General features: G+C 38.4%; 1 protein-coding gene across 6 annotated transcripts in view; it reads right to left on the bottom strand.

The window, feature by feature from the left end:
* The window catches only part of LOC128703229 (tRNA (guanine-N(7)-)-methyltransferase non-catalytic subunit WDR4), a 79,496-nt gene that overhangs the window by 33,706 nt on the left and 27,724 nt on the right, over window positions 1–18,066 (bottom strand). For 3 of the 6 annotated variants that reach the window (XM_053797828.2, XM_053797830.2, XM_053797833.2), the window contains 3 exons: window positions 15,383–15,567; window positions 9,750–10,159; window positions 2,132–2,305 (listed from right to left, as the gene is read on the bottom strand). In XM_053797828.2, the coding sequence (XP_053653803.2) occupies window positions 2,132–2,305; window positions 9,750–10,159; window positions 15,383–15,567 (769 nt within the window). The remainder of the gene's footprint in view (window positions 1–2,131; window positions 2,306–9,749; window positions 10,160–15,382; window positions 15,568–18,066) is intronic. The other 3 variants (XM_053797831.2, XM_053797829.2, XM_053797832.2) reach the window with 2 other exon arrangements.

Genomic DNA, 18,066 nt, shown 5'->3' on the forward strand with positions numbered 1-18,066 from the left:
GTGGTCATTGTTCAAGACCGCGGGGTGGCATGGACCTGCTTCGCATGGGTCAGTAGGCCTGTTGCAGTGTTCCTTCTTTCTTATGTTCTTATGTTAACTACAAGAAGCGAAACAGCCAGCTTAGCATCAAAATTGGAAGATTTTGAATTAGCCTTACTCTGTGTGCTTTGGGACTGTATACTGGAACGGTTAAATGCCACGAACAAGACACTTCAGAAAATTGAAATTGAAATGGCTACTTGTGCTAACCTCTATGCAGGCTTAGTGGAATTTGTAAGCTCACTTCGCAATGATGAAGCTTTTGAAATGTTTGAAGAGAAAGCTAAACTGCTGGTGAAAGACTACAGTTACCGGGCTGATCATCAGCGGTCAAGGAAGAGGAAACGCAATTTTGAAGAGCCAGACAATGAAATTGTGTTGCTACCAAGGCAGAAATGTAAGACAGCTACATACTTCGTCATTCTGGATTCACTGATTACAGAATGGTGAAAAGAAAAGAAATCTACCAGAATCTCAATGACAAGTTTGGATTTCTGTTCAAAATTACTACTATGCCAGATGCAGAATTGAGAGAAGCTGCATTAAAGTTGCAACAACACCTTTCAGCAGATGTTCAGGACACATTTGTTGAAGAAATAGTTCATTTTTCTGGGTATATGAATCAGATTAAAGCTCCACCTGAAAAATGTGCGCCCTCAGCTGCTTTGAAACATTTAAGAAATGCATGTATCTCAGAAACCTTCCCTAATGTTGACATAGTGTATCGCCTTTACATAACACTTCCAGCTACTAACTGTGAAGGAGAACGTTCATTTTCTGTTTTGAAGAGTGAAAAACCAGCTCCATTCAACAATGAGCCAAGACAAATTGTGTAACCTAGCCTTGTTGACCATTGAGTCTGATCTAACAAGAAATATTGATTTTCAGAATATAATTGATGATTTTGCCAATATGAAATCCAGAAAAAAGTTTATTTAAGAAGTGCCTGTGAATATAAACAATTCTTTACTTTCTTGAGTTTATATGATTTGATAGTCTTATGCATGATGCAATGATAACAATAATGGTCAGTGATTTATAAAGGGAATAATAGTGCTGTAGTGGTTATGCTGAATATAATAGGTACATGATGTCACTACTTTAATAGCCTAATCTAGTAATACTATGCTGTCTTGAGTTTATTCTCTTTAAAATGCATGATTTAATAAGATAGTTATAATGGCTGTTGGTAAATGGTTTTGGTTGTCTTGATGTACTTTCACTATTAAATTTAATCTAAATAGCCAGAATGTATTTAATTAGACCTTAAACAGGCTCACACTGACCCCCCCCCACCCCCAAGCTGGAAGGGGTCGCTTCGCTTACCCGTAACTCAAAGGGGCCCCGCCAATCTGAATAGCCTAGGGCCCGGAGACTTCTTAATCCGGCCTTGCTTCCAGCAAGCAAGGGTGAGCATGTTAGGTAGGAGTGAATGGAGATGAATGGTTTTTGGGACCTGACGAGCTGTTGGAGTGTGAGCAGGGTAATATTTTGTGAAGGGATTCAGAGAAACCTGTTAGCTGGACTTGAGTCCTGGAAATGGGAAGTACAATGCCTGCACTTTAAAGGAGGGGTTTGGAATATTGGCAGTTTGGAGGGACTTCTGAACTGTCGCATCTTAGCGCCTCTGCAAAGACAGTGATTATGTATGAGGTGAAAGTGTTGAATGATGATGAGAGTATTTTCTTTTTTGGGGATTTTCTTTCTTTTTGGGTCACCCTGCCTCGGTGGGAGACAACCGATGTGTCAAAAAAAAAAAAAAATAAATATATATATATATGAGCAAAGTAACATTCATGAAGGGGTTCAGGGAAACCGGCAGGCCGGACTTGAGTCCTGGAGATGGGAAGTACAGTGCCTGCACTCTGAAGGAGGGGTGTTAATGTTGCAGTTTAAAAACTGTAGTGTAAAGCACCCTTCTGGCAAGACAGTGATAGAGTGAATGATGGTGAAAGTTTTTCTTTTTCGGGCCACCCTGCCTTGGTGGGAATCGGCCAGTGTGATAATAAAATAAATAAAGTCCTTTCCTTATAAGGCACAGGAATCTAGATCTTAAAGCTAGATGCATATATATAAAATTTCTGTTACTTACCCCAGAGCAGGACAGGAGGAGGTTGTTGTTTTGAGGCAGAAGCTCCACTTGTGTAACAAATTCTTTATGTCCAAGACAAAAGGACACAATGTTGTAAGAATTGGGATAGTGAGACACACGAATCTTCTCGTCTCGGTCGCACGTGATGATATATTTGTCGTCCTCAGTAATTGCCTTTGGAAAAAATGTGACGGTGGTTTAACCCTTAAACTGTCCAAACGTAGATCTACGTTCACGTGCGTAGCGCTCCAACCTTTATTTTCCCCATTTGAAAGCATGTAAAAAAAAAGTAGATCTACGTTCGGAGCCCCTGCACGTGAACGTAGATCTACATTTGGGCAGTTTAAGGGTTAATATTATGTTTATAAATCTACTACACAAGGGGCTGGTAACCCCTTCTCCTGTATAAATTACTATACGTAAAAAGAAGAAAAACTTTTGTTTCTTCTTTTCTGGGTCACTCTGTCTTGGTGGGAGATGATTGATGTATCAAGAAAAAAAAATAATTTTTTTTTTTGGGTCACCCTGCCTTAGTGGGAGACAGCTGGTGTGTCAAAAAAAAAAAAAAAATACTACTACAGTACAAATTGTTATTATTATAATCAATGAGAAGTGCTAAACCTACAAGGGTCATCTACAGTACAAAAGTTAGTTATCTACAGTACTAACACACTGAAAGACCACTTTCATTAAATGTTGCATATACAATTTATTCATCAATCTGTCAGTACTGTATACCATTAATATGATATAGTACCTACTACTAGATTCTTGTCCCATTATATTTCTAACATAACTAAGTAACTTCCTGTATCTTCATATATATTCAATCACTCTACAAAACTGAACATCATTGAAAGAATAAGTCATACTTTTAAAACTGCACCATTTGTTCATTAGCTACCTTTCTTATGGTGCACACAATAAGACCTCGACTTATAAACATGTCAAAAATCTTCTGTATTGTCTATATCAATATTATATCATTACTGTGTATAATATCATTATTATATCATTACTGTGTACAATATCATTATAATATCAGTACTGTGTATTATTGTTATTATTATAATCACGGGGGACATTACTGTGTATAATATCATTATTATACACAATACAGAAGGTCCCCAACATGTTTGTAAGTTGAAGACTTCCTGTATTATATTTATTTTTTATTAACACATCAGTCATCTCCCACCAAGGCAGGGTGGCCCGAAAAAGAAAAACTTTCACCATTATTCACTCCATTACTGTCTTGCCAGAGGCATGCTTACACTACAGTTATAAAACTATAACATTAACACCCCTCCTTCAGAGCGCCGTCACAGTACTTCCCATCTCCAGGACCCAAGTCCGGCCTTGCTCACACTCCAACAGTATGTCAAGTCCTAAAAACCATTTGTCTCCATTCATTCCTAACATGCTCACGCATGCTTGCTGGAAGTCGAAGTCCCTCTCACACAAAACTTCCCTTACCCCCTCCCTCCAACCTTTCCTAAGCCGACCCCTACCTCTCGAAGTCATTTGAAGTCATCCTCTCTATATGTGTATATTACGAATATTATGTACAATTGTGGAGGTACCTAACATGTTCATAAGTTGAGAACGTCCTGTATATAGTAGGATACCTGTATCCGTGGATTAAGTTATTTGCTGTTTACCTAGGCCCAAAAACTATTATGGAGGTTGCAATTTGCAGTTTCATTATTTTTATTTATCTTCTGATTTCATTCATTCATTTTTTACTGTTTGAATAAGAGTGTATAAAACATGGTCATATAAAGTCTCATTAAGATAGGTCAACAAACTAATAAAAAAATAGTATACTGAAAACTGGATTTGGCAGCAAATGGGCACATACTGGCACTGCCAAAAGTGAGTCAGTTAATAAGTCAGTAGGTCAGTAAATCATTCAATCAATAAGTCAGTCAGCAGGTCAGTAGCCAGTCAGTAGGTTAGTAAATCAATCAGTCAGTAAGTTAGTCAGTGAGGGGTCAGTAAGTCAGCAGCTCAGTCAGTCAGCCAAGCAGCAGCAACAGCAGGTGTGGTGTAGTGGTAGTGGTGGTAGAGGTGGAGGTGGAATGTATTTTATTATTATTTAATGTTGGTAATGTCTTATTGTGCATAATTAATCAATTAAACTTGATGATAGTTATGTTAACCCTTTGACTGTCGCGGCCGTATATATACGTTTACGAGGTACCGTGTTTGACGTATATATACTCATAAATTCTAGCGGCTTCAAATCAGGCAGGAGAAAGCTGGTAGGCCCACATGTGAGAGAATGGGTCTGTGTGGTCAGTGTGCACCATATAAAAAAAATCCTGGAGCACACAGTGCAAAATGAGAAAAAAAAAACTCCGACCGTTTTTTTTAATTAAAATGCCGACTTTGTGGTCTATTTTCGTATAGTATTTATGGTTGCATTCTCGTTTTCTTGGTCTCATTTGATAGAATGGAAACTATATTATAGAAATATAGGTGATTTTGATTAATTTTACTATAAAAAGAACCTGGAAATGGAGCACAAAGTACGGGAAATGTTTGATTTTTGCCGATGTTCAAAAGTAAACAAATGATGTCACTGTCCAATAAATGTCCAAATAGCCATTCTAATATGCAGTCATGAATGGGTTGATGTAATTTTTACAATTATTACAGTATTGCAGTAGTCTGCCTAACAGTAAATCTTCTATTTTTTGTTTGAATAAAATTTCAAAATAAAAAGCAAGAGTAATATCACAGGGGCCTGGAGACATGACTGATGAACAAAGAAAATGTTATTTTAGAGCCAGAAATGTCTGCATTGTTCATTCTGGTCCTTATTTTGAAATTGTCATATTTTTTAATTTTCGTGAAATTGGCCAAATTGCAAATTTCTGACCATGTTATTGGGTAGTTGAAATCGGTAAATGGGCAGTTTCTTGTACTCAATCGATGGAAAAAATGGAGTTCTGCAGAAATAGCTATGAGTTTGGTTGACTGGAATAATGGAATTAGCCAAAAATAGGGCTCAAAGTGGGCGAAATTGCCGATTTGTAAATATCGCTGAGGTCGCTAACTTCACAAGAGCGTAATTCTGTCAGTTTTCCATCAAATTTCGTTTTTTTTTGTGTCTTTACAATCGGGAAAAGATTCTCTATCATTTCATAAGAAATTTTTTTTTTTTTTTTTTTTTAAATTTTGTGACACCAGGAGACACCTCAGGATTGGGAGTTGCGACAGTCAAAGGGTTAATAAAGTACTGAGGGTGTCGAACCAGATAAGAACAAGAGATAATGGATTTAAGTTGGATAAATTTAGATTTAGAAAGGACATAGGTAAGTACTGGTTTTCTAACAGAGTTGTGGATGGGTGGAACAGTCTTCCCAGTGGGGTGATAGAGGCTAGGACCTTGGGTAGCTTTAAGAAGAGATTGGACAAATATATGAGTGGGAGGGGCTGGGTTTGATTGGTGTCATTGGGTATGGGAGTTAATTTTTGGGTTGCTTTTGGTAGAGGACATTTTGATAAGGACCTGCCTTGTATGGGCCAGTAGGCCTTCTGCAGTGTTCCTCCATTCTTATGTTCTTATGTATGTAAATGACAAAAGTCTTGTATATAGGGTTCGTTACTATCTGCGGCTTCAGGCATCCATGGCAGGTCTTGGAATGCATCACCTACGGATATTAGGGACTACTCCTGTAACTGTAATTAAGTGCATAAGAAATCCTAAATCTTAAGTAGTCTTTAAATATTAAGATCAGTTTGCCCAAAATATATTAATAATAATAATAATAGTGGAGGGAAGGTGGGGTAGGGGTCGGCCTAGGAAAGGTTGGAGGGAGGGGGTGGAGGAGGTTTTGTGTGCGAGGGGCTTGGACTTCCAGCAAGCATGCATGAGCATGTTATAGAGGAGCAAATAGAGACAGATGGTTTTTAGGACTTGATGTGCTGTTTGAGTGTAAGCAAAGTAACATTTATGAAGGGATTCAGGGAAACCAGCAGGCCGGACTTGAGTCCTGGAGGTGGGAAGTACAGTGTCTGCACTCTGAAGGACGGATGTTAATGCTGCAGTTTTATAACTGTAGTATAAGTGTGCCTCTGGCAAGACAGTGATGGAGTGAATGATGATGAAAAGAACAACAAAGTTCGTAAAAAAATTTTTTTTTTGTCAACTGTCAAAGACGAAACAAATTAAACAAGATTCAAAGAACAGGAACAACTATTATTATTATTATTATTATTATTATTATAACTAAGCACTAAACCCAAAAGGGTCATACAACCCTGCAGGAAAACTTTAATTTTGGTGATGCTTCAACAGTGGCTCTTAAGAACCTCCATCTACGATAAGACATGTGCAACATGGTCGTGTCATTACTGCTGCAACATTTTTAAGATACATGCAACATGTGCATCATTACTGCTGCAGCATTTATAAGACACGTGCGACACATGTCATTACTGCTGCATGCAACACGAAAGTGTCATTACTGCTGCAACATTTATAAGACACATGCAACATGCATGTATCATTACTGCTGCAACATTTATAAGACACATGCAACATGCATGTATCATTACTGCTGCAACATTTATAAGACACATGCAACATGCATGTATCATTATCATAAGACACATATGCTGTATCATTACTGCAACATTTATAAGACACATGCAACATGCATGTATCATTACTGCTGCAACATTTATATGAAACATTTATAAGACACAATGATGCATGTATCATTACTGCTGAAACATTTATAAGACACATGCAACATGCATGTATCATTACTGCTGCAACATTTATAAGACACATGCAACATGCATGTATCATTACTGCTGAAACATTTATAAGACACATGCAACATGCATGTATCATTACTGCTGAAACATTTATAAGACACATGCAACATGCATGTATCATTACTGCTGAAACATTTATAAGACACATGCAACATGCATGTATCATTACTGCTGAAACATTTATAAGACATGTGCAACATGTGAGTGTCATTACTACCAAACAATTTCACCTAAGCCGCAGGCGTCTTAAGTCGAATATGGAAGTGATTTCAACACTGGAGACAGTGGAGAAGTAAATTTGAAATATTCAGTCCCGTGCCTTGATATAAAGTGTTCAGTCCCTCAATCATGATTGAAGGTGGTCAGTCCCTTAGTCTTGACTGAAGGTGATCAGTCCCTAAGCCATGACTGAAGGTGATCAGTCCCTCAGCCATGACTGAAGGTGATCAGTCCCTCAGCCATAACTGAAGGTGATCAGGCCTTCAGCCATGACTGAAGGTGGTCAGTCCCTATCATGACTGAAGGTGGTCAGTCCCTATCATGACTGAAGGTGGTCAGTCCCTCAGCCATGACTGAAGGTGATCAGTCCCTTAGCCATGACTGAAGATGGTCAGTCCCTTAGTCTTGATTGAAGGTGATCAGTCCCTCAGCCATGACTGAAGATGGTCAGTCCCTCAGCCATGACAGGTGGTGGTCAATCCCTTAGTCTTGACAGAAGGTGGTCAGTCCTTCAGGCTGAAGGACTTTAATTCAAGATAACCTCATGAAGAAACAAAGGTTATTATTTTATTTTTAAGAAAAATTTCACAAGCATGGTAGTAATACAAACTTTTATTTTAACAAGTCGGCTGTCTCCCACTGAGGCAGGGTGACCCAAAAAGAAAGAAAATCCCCAAAAACAAAATACTTTCATCATCATTCACCTCACTCATACATAATTACTGTCTTTGCAGAGGCGCTCAGATACGACAGTTTAGAAATCCCTCCAAACTGTCAATATCCCAAACCCCTCCTTTAAAGTGCAGGCATTGTACTTCCCATTTCCAGTACTCAAGCCCGGCTAAATCTATAATATGTAACTGGTTTTCCTAAATCCCTTCATAAAATATTACCCTGCTCACACTCCAACAGCTCATCAAGTCCCCAAAACCATTCGTCTCCATTTACTCCTATCTAACACGCTCACACACGCTTGCTGGAAGTCCAAGCCCCTCGCCCACAAAACCTCCTTTACCCCCTCCCTCCAACCTTCTCGAGGACGACCTCTACCCCTCCTCCCTTCCCTTGCAGATTTGTACGCTCTCCAAGTCATTCTACTTTGATCCATTCTCTCTAAATGACCAAACCACCTCAACAACCCCTCTTCAGCCCTCTGATTCTAATACTTTTAGTAACTCCACACCTCCTCCTAATATCCACACTACGAATTCTCTGCATAATATTTACACCACATATTGCCCTTAGACAGGACATCTCCAGCTGCCTCCTCACTGCAGCATTTACAACCCAAGCTTCACACCCATATAAGTGTTGGTACCACTATACTTTCATACATTCCCTTCTTTGCCTCCATAGATAATGTTTTTCCTTCATCAATTCTATGGCTAACCTCATCCTTCATAAACCCATCCACTTACAAGTCAACTCCCAAATATCTGAAAACATTCACTTCTTCCATACTCTCTCTCTGATAACCAATTTTTCTTTATCTGAATCATTTGATACCTTCATCACCTTACTCTTATCTATGTTCACTTTCAACTTTCTACCTTTACACGCCCTCCCAAACTCATCTACTAACCTTTGCAACTTTTCTTTAGAATCTCCCATAAGCAGAGTATCATCAGGAAAAAGTAACTGTGTCAACTCGCATTTTGTAATGCAAACATATAATGCTGATATGGGTAACACCTAGCAGCTTAATGCATTTGTTGTGGTTGATGGGGCAGCCCAAAATCTGAAACAAATTTAATGGACCCCGATTTAACAGTTTTCATGTTTAACAAACAAAGTTTGTTACCAAATATTTGGAAGCAACGGACAAAGTCTGTTAAATGCAGAATTGTCTGCAATTCTTACAGTTCATTGGGTAAATTCATTTAACAGACAAAATTTATTAAGCCCAGAATTGTTCATTACTGTGGGCAACATTCTTTTTTGTTGAAAGAAGAAAATTTATTATTTTTCAAAGTTGCCTTGCAATACAGTACACTAGCATTTTTTATTTATATTTTTTTTCTTCATCAAACTGGCCGTATCCCACTGAGGCATGGTGGCCCTAAAAGAAAAACAAAAGTTTCTCTTTATAACTTCAGTAATGTATACAGGAGAAAGGGTTACTAGTCCCTTGCTCCTGGCATGTTAGTCGCCTCTTACGACACATGTAGCTTTCAGAGGAAGAATTCTGTTCCACATCCCCATGGAGATTTATAATTTTTACTTTTGCATAATATTTTAGGCCTAGTGCTACTGATTACTTAATAAAATGATAGTGTAAACATGTTTTTAGACTTTTATATGCACTGGCACTTTAAGGCGATATTTGTTTTATGGCGGTGGTCTGGAACCTAACCTGCCGTATTAGCAAGTTTTTTTTTTTTCAACAAGTCAGCCATCTCCCACCAAGGCAGGGGGACCCAAAAAGAAAGATAATCCCCAAGGTATGTCTGAAATTCAATTTGAAGAACATACAAAATTACATGACTTAGTAAATGACTAATCGGGAATATAAAAGTAGGTTGACCAACAGAGAGTTCCTTTGAACATTCTTTGCATAATACTGATTTGATTAATACTTATGATTATTAAATAAAAGATTATTACCCACCATGTCCAGAAGCATTGACAGATGACCCAGTATAGGCTTTGGTGTCACTGGAGTTACCTCCTTTTCTTTCTCTCCTTTATTATTCTCCTCTTGGTCCTTTTCTCTCCCTCCTTTATTATTCTCCTCTTGGTCCTTTTCTCTCCCTCGTTTATTATTCTCCTCTTGGTCCTTTTCTCTCTCTCCTCTATTATTCTCCTCTTGGTCCTTTTCTCTCTCTCCATTATTCTCCTCTCGGTCCTTTTCTCTCTCTCCATTATTCTTCTCTTGGTACTTTTCTCTCTCTCCTTCATTATTCTCCTCTTGGTTCTCTTCTCCCTTTCCTTCATTTTTCTCCTGCTCAGATAATCTGTCCTGTTTATCTTTTGGTTGACTTCCTTTCAATGGGAAACTATACACATCACCAGATTTATCTGAAAATAGATTTAATTTAAGAAAAATACTTCATAAACAACTAGAATATAAATTTTTACATATACTTTTGCACACCCCTGCAAAGACAGTGATAGTGAGAATGATGGTGAAAGTTTTTTTTTTTGTGGGGGGAGGGCGTCACCCTACCTCGGTGGGGGACGGCCATTGTGTGAAAAAATAATACTCTTTATCCTGCATAAATGAATATGATACATACTTATTTCTACGAATTTCATATAAATTACCATAAAAATACTGCTTAGTGATAATATACTGATGCAGCAATTCATGCATACTCTGGTATGTATTAGAGTACAGTGGACCCCTGGTTCGCAAAGTCATCGGTAACCGATAAATCCGGTATCCAAAGCATTATATCGCAAAAAATTTGCCTCGGTTCCCGTTACAAAACCCGGTACGCGATACGATTCATACGAGACGTGTCCACGTGTGGCCTGAACTGCCCCATGTGTGCCAGTGTTTACAAGCCAGCCAGTGTGCGCACATCTAAGGATACATTCGGTACATTCCATATTATTCATATTATCACTGTTTTTGGTGCTTGTTTCTGCAAAGTAAGTCACCATGGGCCCCAAGAAAGCTTCTAGTGCCAACCCATTGAGACTAAGGGTGCTAATGACTATTGAAATAAAGAAAGAGATAATTGCAAAGTATGAAAGTGGAGTGCGTGTGTCAGACCTGGTCAAGTTGTATGGTAAATCCCAATCAACCATCTCTACTATAGTGAGGAGGAAAACGGCAATCAAGGAAGCTGTTCTTGCAAAAGGTGCAACTGTGATTACAAAACAGCGATCACAAGTGTTAGAAAATGTTGAGAGACTGTTATTGGTGTGGATTAATGAAAAACAGATAGCTGGAGATAGCATCTCTCAAGCGATCATTTGTGAAAAGGCTAGGCAGTTGCATGAGGATTTAATTAGAAAAATGCCTGCAACTAGTGGTGATGTGAGTGAATTTAAGGCCAGCAAAGGTTGGTTTGAAAGATTTAAGAATCGTAGTGGCATACATAGTGTGATTAGGCATGGTGAGGCTGGTCCTAGTGGCATTAAAAGAAGAAGGGAAGTAACCCCAGAAAAGGACTTGCTACCTCAAGTCCTAATGGAGGGGGATTCCCCTTCTAAACATTAAAAACTTCGACACTCTCCCCTCCTCCCATCCCATCAATCATCACCAGATCTTCATTAAAGGTAAGTGTCAATTATTCTATTGTGATTATTCTATTGTTATTGTAATTATTCTATTGCATTAAACTTAATATTTCATGTGGTAAAAGTTTTTTTTCATACTTTTGGGTGTCTTGCACGGATTAATTTGATTTCCATTATTTCTCATGGAGAAAATTGATTTGCTTTCCGATAATTTTGCTTTACGATGAGCTCTCAGGAACGGATTAATAACGTGAACCGGGGGTCCACTGTATTTAACAAAACAATGTACCTTAAAGTGTAATCTGTAGTATAGAAGTAAATACAGGTTGGCCATCACTAATCTGGCATCATCGGGACCTGTAGGGTGCCGGATTAGTGATTTTGCCGGATTATAGAGTGGATAGGTTAGAATACACTTAACCCAACGGCAATATTTATGCACTGGCGATTTCACCCACTTTATGCCCTATTTTTGGCCCATTTCATTGTTCCAGTCTACCAAACTCATAGCTATTTCGCTAGTATTCCTTCTATTCTGTCAACTGAGCACAAAAAACTGCCCATTCGCCAATTTCAGCTATCCAATAAAGTGGTCAGAAATCAGTAATTTGTCCAATTTCACACAAATTTCAAAAGATGTCAATTTCAAAACAGGGTCCAGAATAAACAATGCAAACATTCCTAACACTAAAATAATATTTTCTCTGTTCATTAGTCATGTTGCAAGGCCCTCTTACATTATGCTTGCTTTCCATTTTGAATTTTTATTCACACAAAAAATAGAAGATTTACTGTTATGCAGACTACTGCATTACTGTATTAATTGTCTAAATAATGTCAACCCATTCACGACTGCGTATCAGACCAGCCAGCTGGACACGTATTGGACAGTGACATCATTTGTTCACTCTTGAACATCAGCAAAAATCGAACATTTCCGTTTTGAGCTCAATTTTAAGGTACAGTATATTCCAGTGTGAAACCAATCAAAATTACAGTGGACCCTCGACTAACGCTATTAATCCGTTCCTGAGAGCTCATCGTTAGTCAAAATTATCGTTAGTCAAGTTAATTTTCCCCATAAGAAATAATGGAAATCAAATTAATCCGTGTAGGACACCCCAAAGTATGAAAAAAAAAATTGTTTTTACCACATGAAATATTAATTTTAATACACAAACTGAAGAAGACATGCACAGTTACATGACACTTACCTTTATTGAAGATCTGGTGATGATTGATGGGATGGGAGAGTGTTGATGGTCTTAGTGTTTAGAAGGGGAATCCCTTCCATTAGGACTTGAGGTGGCAAGTCCTTTTCCGGGGTTACTTCCCTTCCCTTTAAATCTCTCAAACCAACCTTTGCCGGCCTTAAATTCACTCACATCACCACTAGTTGCTGGCATTTTTTTAATTATATCGTCATGCAACTTCCTAGCCTTTTCACATATGATCACTTGAGAGATGCTATCTCCTGCTATCTGTTTTTCGTTTATCCACACCAATAACAGTCTCTCAACATCTTCGAGTACTTGCGATCTCAGTTTCGAAAACATAGTTGCACCTTTGGCAAGAACAGCTTCCTTGATTGCCGTTTTCTTACCCACAATAGTAGCGATGGTTGATTGGGGTTTTGTGTACAACCTGGCCAGCTCGGAGACACGCACTCCACTTTCATACTTAGCAATAATCTCTTTCTTCATATCCATAGTAATTCTCACCCTTTTTGCTGTAGGGTTGGCACTAGAAGCTTTCTTGGGGCCCATGGTGACTTATTTTGCAGGTGCAATCACTAAAAAGGCTGTGATAATATGAAATGTTCCGTTTGTATGCTTGGAAGCGACCGCGGTGGCTGGCTGGCTTGTAAACACTGGCCAGAAGTGGACGCGTCTCAGACGGAACGAATTGTGTTGGTCGAGCTTTTTAGCGCTAGTCGAGGCAAAATTTTTGCGTTAAAATGTATCGCTAGTCGGATTTATCGTTAATCGATGCCATCGTTGGTCGAGGGTCTACTGTATATCTATTTCAATAATATATCTTTCATTCTATCAAATGAGACCAAAAAAATGAGAATACAACCATACAAACCATATGAAAATACACTGCAAAAGTCACTGTTTTACACCAAAAGCAGAGTTGCCTTTTATTCTCATTATGCACTGAGTGCTGCAAGATTTTTTTTATATGGTGTACACTTACCACACAGACCTATTCTCCCATATGTAGGCCCAAATATAGTCATGTCTCAAGGCCCCTCTTATATTACGCTTGCCTTCCATTTTGAATTTTTATTCACACACAAAAATAGAAGATTTACTGTTATGCAGACTACTGTATTATTTTAAAAATGGTATAAATATAGCATATTAGATCCACCAACTGGCATGTATGGGATCTGTGACGTGATTTGTTTACTCTTGAACATCAGTAAAAATCAAACATTTCGGCTACTTTGAGCTCAATTTCAAGATATTTTTAGTCCATAAACCATTCAAAACCATCTCTAGTTCGGTAATATATCTTCTATTCTATCAAATGAGGCCAAGAAAACAAGAATACATCCATAAATACCATACAAAAATACGCTGCAAATTCGCCGTTTCAAATGAAAAACACGCTCAGAGTTTTTTCTCATTATGCATTGCGTGCTGCAGGATGTTTTTTTATACTGCATACACTGACCACTCAGACCCATTCTCTCATATGTAGGCTTACCAGCTTTCGCAAGTTTGGAAGCCGCTAGAATTTTGGTATACTATTACGGGACCGACAATGGTTTGCAAGCTGTAATATTATGGGAACGACAGTGAAAGGGTTAAGACCCATTCTATACTGACCAGGCATGTCAGGCCAATCGTGCCATATTTGGAGGCAGGAAAAATAAAATTATCTACATTTGGAGCGCTAGCGGTAACAACGTAGATCTATGTTTGGACACTTAACCCTCTGAGGGTCGGTCATGTACAAGTACATCATTGCAGCCAGGGTCGGTCATGTACTTACATGCCTAAATTCTAGCGCCTTCAAATCTGGTGGAAGAAAGCTGGTAGGCCTACATATGAAAGAATGGGTCTGTGTGGTCAGTGTGCGCAGTATAAAATAAATCCTGAAGCACGCTGTGCATAATTAGAGAAAAAAAAAACTTTGTGTATCTGGTTTAAAACAGCGACTTTCTAGTGTATTTTCGTATGGTATTTATGGTTGTATTCTCGTTTCTTTGGTCTCATTTGATAGAATAGAAGATATATTACAGAATTAGAGATGATTCTGATTTTTTTCCCAATGACAAGTACCTTGAAATTAAGCTGAAAGTAGAAGAAATGATCAATTTTTCCCGATGTTCAAAAGTAAACAAATCAAGCCACACGTCCAATACACGTCAACTGGTGAGTCTAATATTCTTTCACAAATGCGCTGATATCATTTATACCAATTTTACAATGATGCAGTAGTATACATAACAGAAAACCTATTTTCTGTGAGAATAAAAATTCAAAATGGAAAGCAAAAGTAATGTAAGAGAGGCCTAGAGACATGACTAATGAACAGATAAAATGTTATTTTAATGCCAAGAATGTCTGTCTTGTTTATTCTGGACCCTATTTCGAAATTGGCATCTTTTGAAATGTGTGAAATTGCCCAAATTGCCAATTTCTGACCACTTTATTGGGTAGCTGAAATTGGTAAATGGGATGTTTTTTGTACTCAATCGTTAGAACAAATGGAGTTCTACGGAAATAGCTATGATTTTAGTCAACTGCAACATTGGAATTGGCCGAAAATAGGGCTCAAAGTGGGCGATTTCGCCCACTTTGAGACCGCTAACTTCACAAGAGCATAATTCCGTAAGTTTTCCATCAAATTTCATACTTTTGGTATCATTATGATTGGAAAAAGATTCTCTATCATAAGAAAAAATAATTTTTTGTTTTTCAAAAAAATTTTCGACCCTGAGAACGAGTTTGGGAGAAGGCCTCTCGACCCTCCAAAGGTTAAGGGGTTAATAAGGTTAATACATTCACATCATCTTTTGAAAAAGTTTAAACTACAAACCAGCTACAAGCAGTGTTGAGGAGTCAGATGTTATGGCAATAGCCATGGGTCTCTTCACAAGTCTGTGAATGCAGAGTCGCGTCCAAGTCTTCGTACACCACACCACCGCACTTTTCTCCTCAAATGCTATAGCTAAATACTGACCGTCCCGAGATGCTTTCACTGATACAATACTATACAAACTGCTGGAAAATAATGATTACTTATTATAAATAATGAAATTACATTAGCAATTGAATCCCATGTAAGAAAAGAATCTACACTATGAAAATTAGGAGCAAGTCTATTAAGAATACATCTTCAAATGATATTCAGTTTCTTTATTGATGCTTCAGATTCTTCTGATTGATGAAGAAGCATCTGAAATGTCAATAAAGAAATGGAATATCACCTGAAAATGGTATTTTTGGCAGCCTTGGTCATACTTTTTACTAAGTGAACAAATGTCTGTCCAATAAGCAGTTAACAAAATTTTTATATTTTCCAACACACCAGTCGCCTCCCACCGAGGCAAAGTGACCCAAAAAACACTTCCACCATAACTCACACAAAATCACTGTCTTTGCAGAGGTGCCTAGGCATGACAGTTTATAAGTCACTCTAGACTCCTCCTTTAAAGTGTAGGCATTGTACTTCCCACCTCAAGGACTCAAGGCCAGCTAACCAGTTTTGCTGAATCCCTTCACCCTGAATCCCTTCACCCTGAATCCCTTCACCCTGTTCACAGTCCAACAGCTCATCAGGTCCCTAAAACCATTCATCTCCACTCCTATCTAACATGCTCACACATTCCTGCTGCATGTCCAGGCCCCTTGCACACAAAACCTCTTTTATCACCTCCCTCCATCCTTTCTTAGGATGACCCCTACCCCTCCTCCCCTCCACTACACATTTATACACCCTCCAAGTCAACCTATTTTGCTCCATCCTCTCTAAATGACCATACCACCTCAATAACTCCTCTTCAGCCCTCTGAACAATACTTTTAGTAACTCCACACCACCTCCTAATTTCCACACTACAAATTCTCTGCATAATATTTACACCACACATTGACCTTAGACATGACATCTCCACTGCCTCCAGCCTCCTCCTTGCTGCAGCATTCACAACCCATGCTCCACACCCATGTAAGTGTGTTGGTATCACTATACTCTTGTACATTCCCTTCTTAGCCTCCCTGCATAACTTTTTTTTGTCTCCACAGATACTTGAATGCACCACTCACCTTTTTTCCTTCATCAATTCTATGATTAAGTTCATTCTTCACAAACCCATCAGGTGACAAATCTACTCCCAAATATCTGAAAACATTCATCTCTTCCATACTCCCTCCCTCCAATGTGATATCCAGTTCTTCTTTACCTAACTTGTTTGATACCCCACCACTTTACTCTTATCTATGTTCACTTTCAACTTTCTACCTTTACACACCCTCCCAAACTTATCCATTAACCTTTGCAACTTCTTTTTATAATCTCCCAAAAGCACAGTATCACCAGGAAAAAGTAACTGTGTCAACTCCCATTTTGAATCTGATTCCCCATAATTTAATCCCACCCCTCTCCTCAACACCCTAGCATTCACTTCTTTTACAACCCCATCTATAAATATGTTAAATAACCATGGTGACATCACACATCCCTGTCTAAGGCCTACTTTTACCGGAAAGCAATCTCCCTTTCTCCTACACACCCTAACCTGAGCCTCACTATTCTCATAAAAACTCTTTACAGCACTTAGTAATTTAGTGCCTATTCCATATTGTACTTGCAACATCTGCCACATTGCTTCCCTATCCACCCTATCATATGCCTTATCTAAATCCAGAAATGCAAGATATATATATGAATACAGCAGAATCTCCGTATCCACTGATTTGGTATCTGCGGTTTCAGTAATCCGTGGTTTAATGTGGCCCAAAAATACCTCTTAATTAATTTTACATAATAATGGCCCCAAAACACAAAAGTAGAGAAGTTGGCAGTTCTTCAAAGCCTAAGAGAAGCCGTGAAGTGCTTCCCATCAGTGAAAAAGTGATAATTCTCCACTTACTGTGCATAATTTATCAATTAAACTTTAGAATAGGTATGTATAGGACTTACATATAGGGTTTGTTACTATCCATGTTTCAGTATCCACGGCAGGTTCTTGGAAAGTATCCCCCCACAGATACGGGGGTCCTACCATATTATTATACTGAAAATTATAGTAACTGAATGAATGATGGTGAATGTATTTCCTCTTATTTTGGGTCACCCCTACATTGGTATGAGATGACCAGTGTGTTAAAAAAAAAAAAAAAAAAGTACTGTTACCACTATATTCTTCAGTGACTAAACTGTAGTGAAGATTTTGGAGTGTAAGAATTTACACAAATAAATCATGACATACCATACATATAAATCTGTAGTGGAAGGAGGCGGGATAGTGATCGGCCTAGGAAAGGTTGGAGGGAGGAAGTAAAGAAAGTTTTGTGTGCGAGAGGCTTGGACTTCCAGCAAGCATGAATGAGCGTGTTAAACAAGAGTTGAGACAAATGGTTTTTATGACTTGATGTGCTGTTGGAGTGTAAGCAAAGTAACATTTATGAAGGGATTCAAAACCTGAGCCCTGGAGGTGGGAAGTACAGTGCCTGCACTTTGAAGGAGGGTTGGAGATATGTTGCAAATTTTGAATTGTAG

This window comes from Cherax quadricarinatus, chromosome 85, assembly GCF_038502225.1.
Source record: "Cherax quadricarinatus isolate ZL_2023a chromosome 85, ASM3850222v1, whole genome shotgun sequence".
NCBI classification, from domain to species: Eukaryota; Metazoa; Arthropoda; class Malacostraca; order Decapoda; family Parastacidae; genus Cherax; species Cherax quadricarinatus.